The 21,040-nt window shown below is 44.9% G+C and overlaps 2 protein-coding genes across 2 annotated transcripts in view; one reads left to right on the forward strand and one right to left on the reverse strand.

Moving 5' to 3' along the window:
- SLC36A3 (solute carrier family 36 member 3) overlaps nt 1–21,040 on the reverse strand; it is a 72,710-nt gene that overhangs the window by 14,758 nt on the left and 36,912 nt on the right. The window lies entirely within an intron of this gene.
- GM2A (ganglioside GM2 activator) lies at nt 1,005–13,823 on the forward strand. Its single transcript, XM_082381521.1, has 4 exons — nt 1,005–1,233; nt 6,105–6,266; nt 11,724–11,906; nt 12,245–13,823. The coding sequence occupies exons 1-4, from the start codon at nt 1,144–1,146 to the stop codon at nt 12,398–12,400; spliced, it is 591 nt and encodes a 196-aa protein (XP_082237647.1). The 5' UTR covers nt 1,005–1,143; the 3' UTR covers nt 12,401–13,823.

A 21,040-nucleotide genomic window follows, 5' to 3' on the forward strand; every position in this document is an offset into this window, starting at 1 on the left:
AAGATCAGGTAAAGTCTGGAGTTTAGTTAATACGTCAATGCTGGTTCTTAGTTTTTATAAAAAAAATACCTTTATATCTTAATGTTAACAATGGGGGAAACTAGGAGAGAGTTTTGCACTATTTTTGCAACTTTTCTGTAATCTAAAATTAATTCCAAAATTAAAAATTTCTTTTAAAAGATGATTAGGTTGTTTTAAATTCTATTAATGCGTTCATTTACTCAACAAAGATTGCCTATTATGTGTCACATTAATAGTGACCAGAAGTCATGGTTCCACCCCTTGTGGGGTTTACAACCTAGCAGTAATTTGGAAGGAATAGTGTCCCTATTGCTTTTTAAAAAATTAAACCTCAACTACAAAGTGTAGTAGCTTAGGGAAATCTTGGCTGATGAGGTATATATAAGCAGAATCCTTGCTCTATCACTTCTTAGCTGTGTGACCTTGGCAAAGCTAACCTGCCTTATCATGTATGTTTCCTCAGTGGTAAAGTGGGGCAAAAAAATGGATTCCCTCGTAAGTGCTTAATAGCGCTTGGCATGTATTAAAGCATTTACTAAAAGTTATCATTATCATTATAATAATTATTTAAAAGACACAGTGATTTGTAACACAGCTAAGGGGAAGCGTAGTATCGGTAGGGAGCATGATATTTTTGTCAAGAAGGACTTGGGCGAACGAAACCATGATGGCCCTTCCAGCAGTGACGGTTAACAGCGTGAGTTCAGAAACAACAGCCCCACCCCTCCTCGCATTCCGGCCCCGCCCCGAGTTAAGCTCCGCCCCTCCCTGGAGCTCTTCTTCCCTTCCCTGTAGCGTGCTCATTCCCCCCCGCCCCGCCCCGTACTCGACCCGCCCCTTTTCTCCTCAGACTCCGCCTTCGCCACTGGAGGCGGGGCCTGTCGCCCACGCGCGAAGGGCGGGGCTAAAGGCGGAACCATTGGGGGGCGGAGCCAGGAGAGCTCTATCCAATCCCCGGCCCCGAAATCTCAGATCCGGAGGGGGCGGGACGCACGGGGAAGTAGCCGCACTCAGCTTTGCATAGCAACGCACAGCTTTGCATAACCAATACAGGCAGGCATTTAAAGGCGTCGTCGCCTCCACGAACCCTGTAGTTAACTCGGTGAGGACCCACCCTTTGCGATGAACCCCCTGATGCAGGCTCCTCTCCTCATCTCCCTGGGCTTGCTTCTCGCCGGCCCAGCGGCTCCTGCACGCATTTTCTCGAACCGGGTAAGCACCCTTTCCTTTAGGAGGCTGCTTCCAGCATCCCAGCCCAGCTCGGGATGTGCGGGCTGGGGTGGGATATGGGGGTGGCCTCTCCGGTCTCTAGAATTACTTCTTTGCAGCAGAGCCTCCCAAAGTCACTAACTGTGGGACTCTGAGTGGGTCCTTTGCTTTTTGCGGGTTTCAGTTTCCCCGTCTGTACAGAGGGTGGGCTGTAAGGCTTTGCTCTGCTCCAGACTGTTTTGGAAGGGTTAATCTCAGTCCCGTCTGTACTCCTGTCCTCTTTCCAAACGTCTGAGTGAAATTTTACGGAACTGCAAGACCAAGGCTCTAATCCCAGGCCCAGAGACGCAGCCCCCTTTACGTGCCCTCTCTTTTCCGCCATGAAAATGCCTGGTACCCTTCCCCTCCCCTCTGTACTGCTCTGAGGCGCTGCTCCTCCTGGTGGGTGGGTGGGTTTGAGAGGCTCTTCACCCCAGAAGGTCCATACTTGCTCCTCTGGCGACAAAGGTGCAGCCCTGCTCCTGGGTGTGAGGCATGGAGAGGCGCCAGCCTACAAGCTTCTCCCTATCTTCTCAGTCACCCTGTGCTCCAGACCCTGGGGAAGGGGAAGTTCTGTCATTCTGAGAAGTAGAGAAGCCTAGTTCCATGGCCTCTTTGCTGCATACCTGGGGGCCAGACACTTAGTATCTCTGGCAGCAGTCAAAGAGAGAGGCCCAGCCCTAGGTCCCCTCCCGCCAACCTCCTTGGAAATATTTGTCAGAGCCAGGAACAGGGTGGTGTGAGGGAAAGTTGGGATAGGACTAGGAGGCTTGGCTTCTGATTCCTCCTCTGTCTCTAATCCATGGGAGTGGCATTTGGGCTTCTTAAGCCTTGGTCTCCTTATCTGTACAATGGGCTCGACAGTACCATCCTGCCTTTCTTTGATGGTTGTGGGTGAAGGGAAATGCTTCCATGGATGGAAAAGCTCTTATATCTTAAACTCATAAAGTGATAGAAGCCAGTGGGCTCGGCCTCACCCTGCCCCAGGGGCAAGGAGTCTATTCTGCCTATTGAATGGAGGAGCAAAGAACTCTTGGCCTTATTGGTCCGGAGGGTTCACAGTTAGTCCCTGAGTGTAGATTGAGAATGTTTCTCTTGGCTCCAGGTCTGACCACTATGAGGTGGTGTGGCTAAGTCTGGAACCAGTCCTACATCCCCGCTCTCCTACATGTCTTGGCTGTGGATGCCGTCCCAGACCAGAGGGTCTTACGTTGGCAGTTTTAGAGAGGCCATGAGACATCAGGGAGTTCACCCACCTTACCCAGCCCCATAGAGGATAGGGGACTCATCTGAGATTACACAGCAAGGGGCACTTTCCATTCTTATCTGCTATCATCCGGGTCTTCTCTGGGCTCATGTGATTCGGAACCCTTACCCTGAAACCCTGGGCCACATGAAGGCTGTGGGGTGATAGTGAGTGTTTGAGCATCGGGAAACCGGAGTTCCGGTTCCTCTTCTAGCATTAACCCGGTCTCATGACCCTGGGCTGTGGTGATCCTTAGATAAAAGGGGAGAATGTCTAGCCCCAGGCTGGGCGCAAAATAGGTACTTAATAGACTCTCTGATAACTGTCTAATGTCATTTATCGTGCACATACTATGTGCTATGTGTTGAGCCATGTGCTTTGCTCTTTATTTCCCTAATAAACTTTTTTAGGGGAGTAATTTTAGACTTACAGAAAAGTTGCAAAGACAGTACAGAGTTCCCACACACTCCTCACTCAGTTTCCCCTAATGTTAACATCTTGTATTACCATGGTACATTTGTCAAGACTGAGAAACCAACATAGGTGCATTACCACTAGCTAAACTCTAGACTTTATTTGGATTCTACCAGTTTTCCCATTAATGTCCTCTTTCTGTTCCAGGATCCAATCTCGGGCACCACGTTGCATGTGTTGTCCTGTCTCCCCAGTCTCCTCTGGTCTGTGACAGTTTCTCAGTCTTGTGTCTTCATGGCTGTGACAGTGTTGAGTTGTGACCTGTACTTTCTGTATACAAACTTCTCACTCTTACAGTAGCCCTGTGAGAAGATATAGTTATGCCCATTTAATATATGAGGAAATTGAGCCTCAAGAGGGGTCAACTGACGCATGTTCTCAGCTAGTGAGAGCGGCTGAGGTATGGTTTTAATCCAGGTCTGTGATTTGGACCCATATTTCTGCCTCCACAGCTGTGCCTTTGCCCTCTGCCATACGTTGCCTCTTCCCACATGTTAGCCTAGGCTGGGATGACAAATATCTGGTGCTAGGCCTGCCCTTAGTGGGCATTGCTAACACATCATGCTTCCTTTTCCGGATGAGACTGGACTCAGCTGCAGAATTCACTGCGACAGAAGCCTCTAGTCAGCCATCGACAAAGCACCTTGTTAAGTCTCCCCAGAGCCTGAGGGAAGGAGGAGCAGTGTTCTCTGGACACTTCCTCCAGCCTGGAATCAATCCTCGCTGTGAATCTGGCTGCCTTGGAATTTGTGAAAGCAGCTCTAGAAAATGGCTAGTCCTCCTACCCACCCTCCAGCCCAACTCTTAATCCCAGACATGCTTTCATTTGATAGTGGCCTTCTAATTGGTCTCCCGTGTTCTAAACTCGACCCTCTGCAGTCCATTCTCAACCATAAACCAGAGCATGGCACTCTCCTGCAATGGCGTTCCATGGCACTTATAGGAAATCCAGCCTCCTGATGATGACCTATGAGGTCTGGCATGAATTAAATGACCCTGCCACCCCTCTAAGCTTACCTGGGTGCCTCATCCACTACATCTAGCCCACTGGCCTTGTAGGGCCCAGAGCAGCTGAGCGTCTTCCCAGTGCGGGGCCTTTGCCCATGTTCCCTCTGCCTGAACATTCTTTCAGTACTTGCATGGCTGACTCCTCATCTTGCAGGATTATAACTTCCTCATCACCCTATTTAAGTGAGTCCTTTGTTACTCAACACGACCCTCTGTTTGTTTCTTTTATGGCACCCAGAGATCATAGTGGGTAATATTTATGTACATTGGACTGTAAGCTCCTCATCGCAGGGCAGGCACATTTCTAATTGTTTACCTCTATGAACAGCCCTTGGCCCCGGGCCTGTGATCACTGCTTCATAAATATCTGCGGAATGAATGTTGAAGGAAACATTTGTTGGTACCTACCCTGTCTAAGGGGCTGTGGGGAATGCAGGGATGAATCAGGCCTTTCTTAGTCATGGCCCAATGCTTCATTCCAAGGGACAGAAGCCCATTCCAAGAAGCTCAAGTAAAGGGAAGCTTATTCCAGGTATACAAGGAATCTCATGGAACTAATGGCAGGAAGTGGCGGCTGGGATGTCTAATGGCTATCATTTAGGGAGCCAGCTCATGCTTTGTGCCTGGCATTGTGTTATGAGTTTTACGTCCATGCTCTCACCCTCCCAACAGGTCTGGGAGGAAAGTAGAAATGACTCCACTTAAAAGATGTGGAAATTGCAGCTCCAAAGGGGAAACTGGCCTGTAGAGTCACATGATTTGGTGGTCGAGCTATGATTTCAAGCCATGTCTACCAACTAAAGCCTTGATTTACCCATATCTTAGTCTAAAACCATGCCCTTGGCTGTTCCCCCTCACTGCCTGTTTAGATAGGGGGCCGGAGGCAGGGGGCGACTCTGTCTGTTCTCTTTTCCACAGACCAGCAGAGCCCTTAGTTCTTGTCCCTTTGGCTTGGTCATGAGTCTAGGTGTTCTGGCTCTGCCTTAAAGCTTATGACCCCATGACAGCTCAAAGCCCAAAGTCCTCTGAATGATTTTGCCTCTGTCTCACTTCCCAAATTGGAGGCAGAGAGAATCTGTCCGCCTGGCCTGGGTTAAGTATTCTCTTTTGGCCCACCTACCTGTGGCTGTGTTGATGACGGGGGTCAACTTGGGGATGTGGGACTGGCAGGTTTTCCTTCTAAGATGGGATGTGCATGGTGGGAATGCTGAAAGTCTCTTGTAGGTGGCCTTCAGGGGGCTGGGAAAGGTGTGAGTGGGTGGGCAGAGTCTGCATGGTATAGGAAGTGTTAAAGATCATAGACAGGGTTCTGTGGGAGTGGGGAGTCAGTGGTCATGTGTAGTTGGACACGATGGTGGAATCAGGAATCAGGAGACCTCTTGGGGGATGTGGAGGAAGAAGAGGAGATATGGCTCAGCAGAGGGGAGGGGAATGAGTTGGGGTGTGGGACAGGGCAGGGCATGAGCAATGGGAGTTAAGAAAGTACTGGTTAGGATTGTGGAAGTTTGTTCACTAGGGATTGTTCATCAACAGATGGCCCACTGGGGATCTTTTCAGGTGTGTCCTAGTCCCTCCCTGGGCTAATTGTGCCTCCTTGAGGGTAGGGTGTTAGATGTTGTTATGTTTCCCCCTGTGTTTTGTGTTCCCTATTGTTCCTGGCCCTGGATTGGGCTTGGGGTGTGACGTGAATAAAGTTCTGGGCATGGGCTGCAAAGCCGAATCCTCCAAAAGCCTCCCTCTAAGGAGATGCCAAGACTAGTTGGAGAGGAGTGGGGAGCAGGGAGGTGAGAGATCAGAGAAGGTATCTACCAAAGGTGGATATGGTTAGTCTCCTATTTTGAAGTACAAGGTCTGTGATTTTGTGCTCTATAGTTCACGGCACACTTTTTGGAGATTGTCTTTTAGTTTAGTCCTGCCTATGAAATGGGTAGGACCAGTGTTATTCCAGGTTTACAGATGTGGAGTTGCAGATGAAGCTCATAGAGGGCAGGTACCTCGCCCACGGGCACACTGTCAGTAAACTGCTCTGTTAATCCTTCTAACCTGTGAGAGTTCCTTTTGTCAACTTTTCTTTTCTCTTCTTTTCTTGCTGCCTTATTGTCCTTAGCTCTCCCAGCTCAGTAGCTTTTCCTGGGATAACTGCCATAAGGGGAAGGACCCTGTGGTGATCAACAGCCTGACTGTGGAACCTGACCCTATTGTCATTCCTGGGAACATGACCATCAGCGCTGAGGTCAAGACCACTGTGAACCTCAAAGATCCTCTGAAGGTGAGCCCAGGGGTGGGCAGGGTCAGGGAGGTGCTGAAGGGAAGGTGCTGTGGGCCAGAGGGAGGGCCCTGAGGCATGTATGCTCAGGGAACTGAATAATTTTGGAATCCTGGAATCCCAGAGCAGCAAAAGAAGCATAGATTTGTTAAATGTCCTTTCATAAGTTTATTTGCCTTTTGTATTTCTGTTTAGGAATAACCAGTTCATTCATGCCTGTTGCCTGTTTTGGGGGTGGATATTTGCATGTTTTCATACAGAACAATAGAAACTTTGTGTATCCATTGCAACTCCATATATTGTAGTCCTTTCCTCACTGGTTTGCATTGCTACCTTTATACCATATTATTATTTTTTTAATATTTATTTGTTTATTTGGCTGCATCAGGTCTCAGTTGCGGCACGCGGGCTCTTCATCGCAAGGCACAGGGCTTCTCTCTAGTTGTGGCGCACGGGCTCCAGAGCATGTGGGCTTAGTAGTTGTGACATATACCGTATTCTTGTATGCCTTCAGCCTGTCCTGGTGCAGATCTCTTCTGGCACCAGTTTCCTTTTGACTCTTTAAAAGGTTTTCTGATTTGGAATCTGTGTACCTGAAACTACCCTTTGACTTGGTTAATCACAGCCCCTACCTCATACATTGCTCTGAGCGATTACTGAGTTAATAACATGGTTAGCGCCTTGCACAGGGCCTGGCACACAAGACCAGCTCGGTACATGTTAGCCCGTGTTAATATTTCCGTTAGTATCAATCTCTTCCTGTGGCTTCTTTGACCCAGACAGAGTCCTGTACGTGCAAACAGCTCTCAAGCTTTGCTTTGTCCAGCACCTCTTCCCAAGTCTTCTACAGGCTACGTCACCGCATTTTCTTTAGCTGTTCTTCAAGTGATTTTCTACCAGGGTCACATTTCTACACTACCTCCGCTGAGCCTGGAGCAAAGAGCTCTTTGGCGAGCTGGCCATCATGCTTGCTCTTCTGCCACTGCCATGCAAACTGCAGACGTTTCCAAGAACACTGATGCAGTACAACTGACTTAGAAGGAAAAAGCTGGTGAACTCCTTTTTCTTTCCCCAGCCTTTTCCTGGCTTCTTTGTAGGCCATTAAGATGGGTTCCTCCCACCTATTTTCTATTATAGAGCTTCCTCAACTTACATCCCAGTGAACCAAGCATAAGTTGAAAAATCTCGTTAAGTTGAAACTGCATTTTAATACACCTAACCTACCAAACGTCACAGCTTAGCCTCGCCTACCTTAACCACACTCAGAACATGTACATTAGCCTGCAGTTGGGCAAAATCATTTAACACAAAGCCTATTTTATGATAAGGTGTTGAATATTGAATACTGTACTGAAAGTGAAAACCAGAATGGTTGTGTGGGTACAGAATGGTTTAAGTTGTTTACCCTCGTGATCGCATGGCTGATTGGGAGCTGTGGCTTCCTGCCACTGCCCAGCATCTCCAGAGAGAATGGTACTGCATATTGCTAGCCCTGAAAAAGATCACAATTCATAACAGGAAGTACAGTTTCTACAGAATGTGTATTGCTTCTGTACCATCGTAAAGTTGAAAAATTGTAAGTTGAACCATCGTCAGTCTGTACTTTATTACCTGTCATAAATTTGGGCCATTGAGCTTTTTAAAATTGGACTCAGATTCCCACTGCCTCTTCCCTTCCTCCTACATTTCTCTTATGTATATATTTTTGATTTGGTTCCTTTATCTTTTTAGGGTATGTGCATACTAGCTATTAAATGAAAGCCTCTCACCACTTGTGTAGGAGAAAAGATGATGAGTCTCCTTTTACAGATAAGAGACACTGAAGCTCAGAGAAGGATGCAACTTGCCCCAGGTCAGCATTCAAGGCTGGTGTCCTTATCTATCTAATGTTTCCTATTCCTGAGCTCTTTCTGGCAGGGAGGCGGAATTAGTGCTTGGAGTTTTAGCAGGGGAGTACGCCAGGACTTTCCTCTTGACAGCAAAGACCCCCGCCCCCCAGGAGAGCTGCTAGGACACAAGCACTGTATGAGCCTGAAGGGCTCTTAAGGTTAATGGCTTCTCGCCTTGTTACTGGGGCCCAGAGAGGAGTGACTGGTCCAAGCCATGTACCTGTTAGTGGCAGGAGAGAAACCTCCTCCTCCTCCTCTTCTGACCTTGCTGAAGTGAAATTTCTTCAATCAAAAGTCCCATTTGGGGCTTCCCTGGTGGCGCAGTGGTTAAGAATCCACGTGCCTGGAGCCAGAGCTCTGCAACAAGAGAAGCCACCGCAGTGAGAAGCCCGGGCACTGCAACGAAGAGTAACCCCCGCTCACTGCAACTAGAGAAAGCCCACGTGCAGCAAAGAAGACTCAACGCAGCCAAAAATAAATAAGATAAATTTTAAAAAATATTAAGGAAAAAAAAAAGTCCCATTTGGAACCTGGATTGACTTGATGCCAGCTACAATTTTGAGAAGTTGGATGCGCCAGATTCTGTGAGCCATGGGCAAGGTTGGAGTCTGTCCAGGAACGCCTTTTTCTTCTTTTGATGTGTTCCACAGGATTTGGCATAATTTAGAACTCCCTTCTTTGAGCTCTCATGTTCCAGCCTCTGAGACCTTGGTTTCCCCATCCTCAGGAATCGTAAACTGCTACCACATTTGGCATGTACACTTATTTCAGGCTTTTAGACACGTAGCTTTCAGCCCTGATGGTTTAGCTTTTTTTTCCCCTCTAAAGTCCTGTACCTGCAATGCCCCTGCCTGAGCCCTGTGATTGAGATATAACTGCCCCTTCCCCGATCTCATCAAATGTCTCCCCTTCAAGTCAGTTGCTAACAGTGGATCTTTTTTTTTTTTTTAATTTATTTATTTTATTTTTGGCTGCATTGGGTCTTTGTTGCTGTGTGCGGGCTTTCTCTAGTTGTGGCAAGCGGGGTTACTCTTCGTTGCGGTGTGCGTGCTTCTCATTGCAGTGGCTTCTCTTGTTGTGGAGCACAGGCTCTAGGCACGTGGGCTTCAATAGTTGTGGCATACGGGCTCAGTAGTTGTGGCTCGTGGGCTCTAGAGTGCAGGCTCAGTAGTTGTGGCACACGGGGTTAGTTGCCCCATGGCATGTGGGATCTTCCCAGACCAGGGCTCGAACCCGTGTCCCCTGCACTGGCAGGCGGATTCTTAACCACTGCACCACCAAGGAGGCCCCTATCAGCGGGTCTTTATCTAGAGCCTTGTGTGCCTAGCCCTGAGCTAGAGGCCAAGAGAAAAGTCATTGTTTTCAACTTGTAAGAAACTTTGACTCTTAGGATGTCAGAACTGGTAGGTCTCTTCAAGATCATGAGATCCAAATACTCCATGGTCAAGATGGAGGAGCAGAGGCCTGAGTGGGGAAAGGACTTGCCCAAGTGCCCTGGTGGGTACAGGGATCCTGATTCCATTACCCGTCAGTGCCTCTGTCTGTCTTGTGGAACCAGGTCCCATGACACAGGGGTTTATTTAGGTTGAGCTGTGGAGGTGCTAAGGTAGTCCTGGAGTAGAGGGATTGATGGTCCCTTATTACTCAGCTTTGCTTGATTTTTTTTTTTTTTTGGCCACGCTGCACGTCTTGTGGGATCTTAGTCCCCCAACCAGGGATTGAACTCGGGCCCATGGCAGTGAAAGCACCAAGTCCTAACCACTGGACCGCCCAGGGAACTCCCCTTGCTTGCTCTTCTGAGCCATATGAACAAGTAGACTGAGAACAAAGACTGGAAAATCAGCCATGGTTTGTAATCCCTAAACGGCAGGCATGACTGTTGCCTTAAGTTCGGGGTGCCCCCGCTGAGTACCTCCTGTGCTGTGCTTGTCCTGGCTGGGGGAGGCCTGGCTCCTAGTGGATGCAGCCCCACAGGCTTCCAGTGTGGTGGGAGGAGCCCAGGCAGGACTTGGTCCCCGCTGGTCCCCTCAGCTGGGTGTTCTTTCTTGTTCAGGGCAGAACTGGCTCAACCATTTTCATTGGGGTGTTAGCAAAACAAGGAGGGGTACTGAGGGGAGAAGTCCAGCAGGAAGTAATTTTTGGACTTCAGGCACTATGCTAAGTGTTTGACAGGCATTGTCTCACTCAGTGGGACCTTGTGAGAGAGGCAGACACTCTTAAAATGTCCCATTTTGGAGATGAGGGGATGGAGACAGAAGAAATTCCCCAAGGGCACAAGAGTAGGAAGTGGCCGAAGTAACATTCCACTCCAGGCCCTCGGCTCTTTCTAGGCAAAGGGGTTGAAGCAGGCTTGGCAGGAGAGGAGACAGGAGGGCTGGGAGGGGACCGTGCATGACTCGGGGTGGGGAATAACGTGTGGGTCAGCAGAGTGGGATGAGGCAAATTTGAGTTTGTCCACTCAGAATACAGGCTGCGTGGACCTATGCCTTCCTCCTGGACCTGGATCCTGACACCTGGGCCAGTTGCAAGACTGAGTCCACAGCCTGGGGAGCCGGCCTGAGCCCAGCAGGCTCAAGGGGAATAAGTGCCCATCCAGGATTTGTCTCTTAGAAACAAAAGCCCTGAATCAAGTGAGCTTGGGGGCTGGGAGTCATAGGATGCTGTGATGTTACAGCCGAGAGTGGTTTCCTGCCATTACACCCACAGAGAATCAGACTTCCTCCTGCCCTTTCCTGACACTTTTCCCTGACACCTTTGGGGGGATACGAACATGGTCCCTAAGGCACCACTCATTTGGCTCTTAGGCAGCTAATACTTAGTGAATGCTTAGCCCGTGCCAGGCACAACTGGTCAGCCCCCACCTCCAGAACAGGAGCAGAATCATGGCAGCATGGAGGTGTGAAGTACTCACCGATCTCCCCATCCAGCTTCTCTCTGGGTGCAGGAGTCCTTTTGTAGCTTCCCCAACAGGGTCCAGGCAGCCCACCTCTTCTTGAGGTAGTTCCATCTGTTGTAACCTCACTATGATTGTTAAGATCTTCCTAATAGCAATCCCAAAATGATCTCTCTGTAAATTCCTATTGTTTTCAGTTGTCTTCTATGGCTGTACAGAGAAAATAGGATCCAAGAATAGCAGATGGGTTTCATCTTGGTAACCAACTCCAATCAGTTGGTGGTAGCTGCCTGAAGTCCTCTGAAGGAAAAGGTTCTGAAGCCAAGATTGGGCTGAGAAGGAAAGTCTAGAAGCAATGCCACAGTTAGCCAATTAGCAGTTAGATGACAAGTGCATTTCAACTTCAGCCAATGGGTGGTGACTACCTAAAGAATTATAAGACTGTGTGGTTCAGTGCAGGGGGGGGAAAAGTTACATTTGATTATTAAAGTCTGCCATGGGCACAGGAAAGGATAGTGTTGGAGCATGTGCCACAATATTGTCATTTCTCGATCAGAATATCTCCCAGATCCCATCCAATTAAAAACTCTGATAAAATAAAATGCTGGCCTTTTAAAGAGGCAGAGGAACTGGTATGTTTGCCTTGGAATTTTACACTTTCTCCAACTCTCTCACCAGGTGGTATTAACTCTGGAGAAGGAAGTGGCTGGCTTTTGGGTCAAAGTCCCATGTATGGAGCAATTTGGCAGCTGCACCTATGAGAACTTCTGTAATGTGCTTGAAGTGTTAACTCCCCATGAGAATCCCTGCCCAGAACCCCTGCACACCTATGGGCTTCCCTGTCACTGTCCCTTCAAACAAGTAAGTATAGGGAGGGGAGAGCATTCCCCCTGTGACTAGAGTAGAGACATGGGGTTTGGAGACATTCTCTTGCAGACCTGGATGTCTGTGGGTGTAAATTGATATGATCTATCTTGAATCACTTATCTTTTGGGGGCCTCGGTTGATCCAACTGTGAATGGGAGACCTGAAGCTCGATCTGACCTCTGGTGTCCTTTTGCTATCACATTCTATGTTCTACATGGCTCTTAGGAGAGTGGGAGGAGGGGCAGTTTGCAGCTGCAATCCTAGAGGTCACTCCAGGAGAGAGTCCCATCTGTAGGCTCTCACTGACCTGTGGTCCACTGCCTTTCCCACAGGGTACCTACTCACTGCCCAAGTCTGACTTCTTCCTGCCTGACCTGGAGCTGCCCAGCTGGCTCAGCAGTGGGAACTACCGCTCGGAGATCATCCTAAGCATCAACGGGAAGCGTCTGGGCTGTGTCAGAATCTCCGCCTCTCTAAAGGGCAAATAAGGTGGCACCTGCCACAGCAGAATGAAGAGGGTGTGAGGAAGGCATCCTCTTCTTCTGTCTTACGTTGGCCAAGGCCAGATTCTACTCTCTGTCCTTCCTCAAGCCCCTTTCTACAATGACGACACTCCCCCGCTGAAAGTCATTTTATGCCACCTACAAAATTTTTAGGTGTGGGCCAGCAGCCCTAACCTAAGGGTGGATGAGCCTGGTGGTTTTTGACAGCCCAGGACATCTACTGGGCTGGCCACTGCATTTTCCTCCTCACCCCCATGTCTTTCTCTAAGAGCTCAACTCATTTTCTAAACAGTCAAGGAAGGGGCCTAACACGTCAGTGTTAGGTCAGTGTGTCACTGACCTAAAAGCAGAGTGAGAGTACTAACAGTTTTCATTTTACTCCCACCCCCTCTTACAATGAAGGATCTGAAGGAGTCGATCTCAGTCTGTTCCTCCATTAACGTCTATGATTTAGTATTCTTTTCTAGACTTGCCCAGTTAACAGTGGGGCACGGTGTATCCTGGAGAGGCAAGGCATGTGATGGGAGAGATATCTGAGAATGCTCTATGTGTTTAAGATAGTCTGCGAACTCAGGTACCTGCAGGGCAAAGCGCAAGACATGAGTAAGTGATGAGGACCACGAGGAACATGTTTGCGGGCACATCTTCCATTTTTTCCTTTGTATAATAATGTAACTGATCCGAGGCAGCTGCTGCCCAGTCTCGAGCTGGGGGTATAATCAGGGATGTGGGAACTGGGGTGAGTTGGAAAGGGCACATCTGGTCCGTAGGGACAGCTGCTATCTAGCTATAGCCAGTGAGTACCACAGGAGAGTATGGGCCCAGCATTGCCAAATATTCTCAATTTCTTTTTCCCTCGAGAAGCCAGAAATCCAGACTTTTATATGAAATCAATTTTAAAATATTGGCAACGAATTATTTTTTTAAATACTGAGCAGGCAGAAGGGGCCAATCAGACTTGTCACTGGGGAAATCTGGTTGGCTCATGGGTGGCCAGTTCGTGGCCTTGGATATAAGAACATGCATGCCTTGTCCTTTTAACCTTGAGACAACTCCTCCAGCACTGTTTCTCCCTCCATCGGGTCAAATCCATAGTGCCTGACCCTAGAATGCTCCTCCAGTGCTGGGGGAGTAGAGGCGGCCTCAGAGCTGTGAGCTCAGGGATCACGAGGCTGCCTGCCCTGGCCTTGGAGCACTGTCAGGGTGAGTGGGGCAGAGGCTGAACAAGTGGACCCGCCAGCAGCCACTGTGGAGCAGGGATCCAGCGAAGAGAGGTGGACTCATATCAGGTGCCTGGGTTTGTTCACTGTCCTGTCCTCTCATGACAACTTAATCACCCATGACCAGCCCCGGGTTCTGGGCTCACATGAAGGCTGGAATGGTAATAAATCTTTTTAACTTGAGGAGACTTCCTCCTTTGTTGTGGCTGCATATTTTCTCATTGATCACATCTCAGGATTTCTTTCTTTTTTTTTTTTTAAACATCTTCATTGGAGTATAACTGCTTTACAATGGTGTGTTAGTTTCTGCTTTATAACAAAGTGAATCAGCTATACATATACATATATCCCCATATCCCCTCCCTCTTGCATCTCCCTCCCACCCTCCCTATCCCATCCCTCTAGGTGGTCACAAAGCACCGAGTTGATCTCCCTGTGCTATGCGGCTGCTTCCCACCAGCTATCTATTTTACATTTGGTAGTATATATATGTCCATGCCACTCTCTCACTTCGTCCCAGCTTACCCTTCCCCCTCCCCGTGTCCTCAAGTCCATTCTCTATGTCTGTGTCTTTATTCCTGTCCTGCCCCTAGGTTCTTCAGAGCCTTTTTTTTTTTTTTTTAGATTCCATATATATGTGTTAGCATATGGTATTTGTTTTTCTCCTTCTGACTTTTACTTCACTGTATGACAGACTCTAGGTCCATCCACCTCACTACAAATAACTCAATTTTGTTTCTTTTTATGACTGAGTAATATTCCATTGTATATATGTGCCATGTCTTCTTTATCCATTCATCTGTTGATGGACACTTAGGTGCTTCCATGTCCTGGCTATTGTAAATAGAGCTGCAATGAACATTTTGGTACATGACTCTTTCTGAATTCTGGTTTTCTCAGGGTATATGCCCAGTAGTGGGATTGCTGGGTCGTATGGTAGTTCTGTTTTTAGTTTTTTAAGGAACCTCCATACTGTTCTCCATAGTGGCTGTATCATTTTACATTCCCACCAACAGTGCAAGAGGGTTCCCTTTTCTCCACACCCTCTCCAGCATTTATTGTTTGTAGATTTTTTGATGATGCCCATTCTGACTGGAGTGACATCTCGGGATTTCTGGAGCTTGTTTTCTGGGCTGTTTCTGCCAGAAGAGTTTGTGGCAGTGGGACAGGCGAGCTGAGGCAATGCCAGGGACTGACTCTTCTATTTCTGTCTCCTGTGCTGCTTGTTATCTCAGCTTCAATCTGTCTCATCACCATCCAGCTTCCTTGGTTGTTTTTTTGCCTTCCCATTGCACTGTGACCTCTCCAGCCCTTTTTATCCCCCTCCTGGATCTTTGAGTTGAGCATTCTCCCAGTCGCATCCTTGCATGTAAGGAAGCTCGATAGTTTGGTTAGTCTTTGTGTGCCATGCCATGCTCTCGGCTCAGATGCTCCTCCAAGTCTTGGTGGGGACGGTGGGGGGCAGTGAGAGGTTGTGTGGGGAGATGGTGAGAATCTCAAATCACAGGGCAAAGTGAACTTTTTAATAAATGGTGCTGCGCCAAATGGAAAGCCATTTGGAGAAAGTTGAGATTAGATCCATACTTAATGCCATATGCAAGAATAAACTCCAAGTGAATCCAGGGTCTAAGTGTTAAAAATGAAACCATACAAATACTAAAAGGAAACATGGGTGAAACATCCAGAGGCAATAAAGACTGATAAATTTGACTACATATGAAAAAAATTGCTTGGCAAGAAACACCAGTCAAAAGACTGGAAGAAGATATTTACAGCACATATCATAGACAAAAGGTTAATAATATTCCTACTATAAAGAATTGTCAAGGGATCAAAAACCTGATAGAAAAACTGGGAAAAGAATTGAACAGACAAACTCTCACAGAAAGGTATAAAAATGACTCTTAAACATGAAAAAAATGTTGAAACTCACTTCAAGATCAGAAAAATATAAATTGAAACAATATTGACATAACATTTGTCATTTCTTGGGTTGGTAAAAAATAAGTACGCCACCACAACCCACCAGGCAAGGCTGTGTGGAAACAGGTCCTCTCATACACAGCTGGTAGGAATGCAAACTGATTTAGTCCTTCTTGAGGGGAATTTGTCAGTGTTACTTGTCATGTAATTTGTCAGTGTTACCTGTCATGTAAGAAAAGAGTGTAAGAAAAATAGACATGTGTCTACCCATTTGTACATAAGGAAAAATGAGCCAGAAACTAATGAATTGCTTATTTACAGAGAGTGGAAAGAAGAGGGAAATGATAACAGGTTATAAAGGATGAAGAGGATGGGATACTTTTGAGTATATCATTTTGTGTATCTGACTCTTAGAACCATATAATGTTTCTGATTCCCAAATCATGATTAAAATCAACCAGGAGATAAGGGAAATTTAACATGGAATACAAACTAACAAAACCTATTTCAGATGAAAACCTATTTCAAATAATACAACCACACTGAAGTGGGTGGGGAAAAAAAATAAAATTACAGTATTTTGATGGGGTACTATAAAGCAACAGAAAAAAGGAACTGCACACAAATACTGAATGTACTCTAATTAGTCAATTAGTTTTTTCACAGGAGTAGCAGTTAGCAATTTTGAAAGTATTTCATGTGTATATTAGGATTGAGAAAATGAATAAGTATATTATGGACACTGAGAGCATAGGGGCATATTGAAAGGACACAGGAACCAACCTGAGCTCTCAGTGGCCAAATCTTGGACAACTTGAGCAAGAAAAGAAATATTGACAGTAATGGGTTATAATCCATTGAATAAACACCATTGAGTCCATACACAACAGAATCCCAATTAAATGTAGAAGAAATGGCAAAAATGGGGGGAAAAAACATCATTAGGCAAATGCCATTGTAAGAATTGTTGCAGAAAAGAAACATCTATGTGTGCTAAAATTATTGGATAAACCTATGATGAGAAACAGGATTTTGCATGGTCTCAAGATATCTCCTTACAAGATACAATTACAAAGGGGAAAATATAGTGGAGAAACCTGGCAGACACCACTTAACCAAGTGGTCACATTTAACATTACCAGTAATAAGACATACTGACATCGTGCACTTCCCAATATGGTGCACTGATAAAGGACAGTGACACTTCTCTGGTATTGCCCAAAACGTATAATCTCAATTTCATCACAAGAAAGATCACACAAACCTAAATTGAGAAACAATACAAAATAACTGGCTAGTCGTCTTCAAAAGCATCAGGGCCATGAACAGTAAGGGAAGACTGAGGAACAGTCACAGATCAGAAGAGAATATAGAAAATATGAGAACTTGGATTGGATACTGGATTGGAAAAAGGACCAGAAATAGGATTTCACCAGTGTTAATTACTTAGTTTTGACCACTGTGCTCTGTTTGGGTAAGATGTTAACATTATTGAAAGCTAGGTGAAGGGTATATGGGGACTCTATTATTTTTGCCACTTTGAAGTTTTTTCACAATAAAAAGTTGTAGAGAAGCAAGAAGAACTACAATCCTGCAGCCTGTGGAACAAAAACCACATTCACAGAAAGAGAGACAAGATGAAAAGGCAGAGGGCTATGTACCAGATGAAGGAACAAGATAAAACACCAGAAAAACAACTAAATGAAGTGGAGATAGGCAACCTTCCAGAAAAAGAATTCAGAATAATGATAGTGAAGATGATCCAGGACCTCGGAAAAAGAATGGAGGCAAAGATCGAGAAGATGCAAGAAATGTTTAACAAAGACCTAGAAGAATTAAAGAACAAACAAACAGAGATGAACAATACAATAACTGAAATGAAAACTACACTAGAAGGAATCAATAGCAGAATAACTGAGGCAGAAGAACACATAAGTGACTGGGAAGACAGAATGGTGGAATTCACTGCTGTGGAACAGAATAAAGAAAAAAGAATGAAAAGAAATGGAGACAGCCTAAGAGACCTCTGGGACAACATTAAACGCAACAACATTTGCATTATAGGAGTCCCAGAAGGAGAAGAGAGAGAGAAAGGACCCAAGAAAATATTTGAAGAGATTATAGTCGAAAACTCCCTTAAAATGGGAAAGGAAATAGCTACCCAAGTCCAGGAAGCACAGAGAGTCCCATACAGGATAAACCCAAGGAGAAACACGCCGAGACACATAGTAATCAAATTGGCAAAAATTAAAGGCAAAGAAAAATTATTGAAAGCAGCAAGGGAAAAATGACAAATAACATACAAGGGAACTCCCATAAGGTTAACAGCTGATTTCTCAGAAGAAACTCTACAAGACAGAAGGGAGTGGCATGATATACTTAAAGTGATGAAAGGGAAGAACCTACAACCAAGATTACTCTACCCCTCAAGGATCTCATTCAGATTCGATGGAGAAATCAAAAGCTTTACAGACAAGCAAAAGCTAAGAGAATTCAGCACCACCAAACCAGCTCTACAACAAATGCTAAAGGAACTTCTCCAAGTGGGAAACACAAGAGAAGAAAAGGACCTACAAAAACAAACCCAAAACAATTAAGAAAATGGTCATAGGAACATACATATCGATAATTACCTTAAACGTGAATGGATTAAATGCTCCAACCAAAAGACATAGGCTTGCTGAATGGATACAACAACAAGACCCATATATATGCTGTCTACAAGAGACCCACTTCAGACCTAGGGATACATACAGACTGAAAGTGAGGGGACGGAAAAAGATATTCCATGCAAATGGAAATCAAAAGAAAGCTGGAGTAGCAATACTCATATCAGATAAAATAGACTTTCAAATAAAGAATGTTACAAGAGACAAGGAAGGACACTACATAATGATCAAGGGATCAATCCAAGAAGAAGATATAACAATTATAAATATATATGCACCCAACATAGGAGCACCTCAATACATAAGGCCACCGCGAACAGCTATAAAAGAGGAAAGCGACAGTAACACAATAATAGTGGGGGACTTTAACACCTCACTTACACCAACGGACAGATCATCCAAAATGAAAATAAATAAGGAAACAGAAGCTTTAAATGACACAATAGACCAGATAGATTTAATTGATATTTATAGGACATTCCATCCAAAAACAGCAGATTACACTTTCTTCTCAAGTGCACACGGAACATTCTCCAGGATAGATCACATCTTGGGTCACAAATCAAGCCTCAGTAAATTTAAGAAAATTGAAATCATATCAAGCATCTTTTCTGACCACAACGCTATGAGATTAGAAGTGAATTACAGGGAAAACAACGTAAAAAACACAAACACATGGAGGCTAAACAATACGTTACTAAATAACCAAGAGATCACTGAAGAAATCAAAGAGGAAATCAAAAAATACCTAGAGACAAATGACAATGAAAACACGACGATCCAAAACCTATGGGATGCAGCAAAAGCAGTTCTAAGAGGGAAGTTTATAGCTATACAAGCCTACCTCAAGAAACAAGAAAAATCTCAAATAAACAATCTAACCTTACACCTAAAGGAACTAGAGAAAGAAGAACAAACAAAACCCAAACTTAGCAGAAGGAAAGAAATCATAAATATCAGAGCAGAAATAAATGAAATAGAAACAAAGAAAACAATAGCAAAGATCAATAAAACTAAAAGCTGGTTCTTTGAGAAGATAAACAAAATTGAAAAACCATTAGTCAGACTCATCAAGAAAAAGAGGGAGAGGACTCAAATCAATAAACTTAGAAATGAAAAAGGAGAAGTTACAACAGACACCGCAGAAATACAAAGCATCCTAAGAGACTACTACAAGCAACTCTATGCCAATAAAATGGACAACCTGGAAGAAATGGACAAATTCTTAGAAAGGTATAACCTTCCAAGACTGAACCAGGAAGAAACAGAAAATATGAACAGACCAATCACAAGTAATGAAATTGAAACTGTGATTAAAAATCTTCCAACAAACAAAAGCCCAGGACCAGATGGCTTCACAGGTGAATTCTATCAAACATTTAGAGAAGAGCTAACACCCATCCTTCTCAAACTCTTCCAAAAAATTGCAGAGGAAGGAACACTCCCAAACTCATTCTGTGAGGCCACCATCACCCTGATACCAAAACCAGACAAAGATACTACAAAAAAAGAAAATTACAGACCAATATCACTGATGAATATAGATGCAAAAATCCTCAATAAAATACTAGCAAACAGAATCCAACAACACATTAAAAGGATCATACACCACGATCAAGTGGGATTTATCCCAGGGATGCAAGGATTCTTCAATGTATGCAAATCAATCAATGTGGTACACCATATTAACAAATTGAAGGATAAAAACCATATGATCATCTCAATAGATGCAGAAAAAGCTTTTGACAAAATTCAACACCCATTTATGATAAAAACTCTCCAGAAAGTGGGCATAGAGGGAACTTACCTCAACATAATAAAGGCCATATATGACAAATCCACAGCAAACATCATTCTCAATGGTGAAAAACTGAAAGCATTTCCTCTAAGATCAGGAAAAAGACATGGATGTCCACTCTCACCACTATTATTCAACATAGTTTTGGAAGTCCTAGCCATGGCAATCAGAGAAGAAAAAGAAATAAAAGGAATACAAATTGGAAAAGAAGAAGTAAAACTGTCACTGTTTGCTGATGACATGATACTATACATAGAGAATCCTAAAAATGCCACCAGAAAACTACTAGAGCTAATCAATGAATTTGGTAAAGTTGCAGGATACAAAATTAATGCACAGAAATCTCTTGCATTCCTATACACTAATGATGAAAAATCTGAAAGAGAAATTAAGGAAACACTCCCATTTACCATTGCAACAAAAGGAATAAAATACCTAGGAATAAACCTACCTAGGGAGACAAAAGACCTGTATGCAGAAAACTATAAGACACTGATGAAGGAAATTAAAGATGATACCAACAGATGGCGAGATATACCATGTTCTTGGATTGGAAGAATCAATATTGTGAAAATGACTGTACTACCCAAAGCAATCTACAGATTCAATGCAATCCCTATCAAATTACCAATGACATTTTTTACTGAACTAGAACAAAAAATCTTAAAATTTGTATGGAGACACAAAAGACCCCCCCCAAAAAATTTGTAAAAAGATACTACTGAAGTTTCTCTGTGACAACTGAGAAGTGTTATGAAATCGAAGCTTATCGGGAATGGCAGAGTCTGGGTCAGTGGGTGAAGTCAGGGAGGGTTTTCCTGAGGAAGTGATAACTGAGATCTGACAAATGAGTAGGAATTAAGTAGGTAGAGAGAGGGGGAAAGAGTTCAAAGTGGAGGGAATAGCATATGCCGAGGCCCTGCAGCAAGGAGGAGCTGATATTTTGAAACTGGACAAAGGCTGGTGCAGATGGAGGGAAAAGGTGCCAGAAGAAGTGAGAGAGGTGGGGAAGGAC

Source organism: Balaenoptera borealis (genome assembly GCF_965194805.1).
Source record: "Balaenoptera borealis genome assembly, chromosome: 2".
NCBI classification, from domain to species: Eukaryota; Metazoa; Chordata; class Mammalia; order Artiodactyla; family Balaenopteridae; genus Balaenoptera; species Balaenoptera borealis.

Bases quoted from the DNA above. Each gene is read 5' to 3' on its own strand.
- GM2A (XM_082381521.1), top strand. From the start codon at position 1,144: ATGAACCCCCTGATGCAGGCTCCTCTCCTCATCTCCCTGGGCTTGCTT. The intron at 1,234-6,104 runs GTAAGCACCCTT...TATTGTCCTTAG, and splicing joins CACGCATTTTCTCGAACCGG to CTCTCCCAGCTCAGTAGCTT. The intron at 11,907-12,244 runs GTAAGTATAGGG...CCTTTCCCACAG, and splicing joins GTCACTGTCCCTTCAAACAA to GGTACCTACTCACTGCCCAA.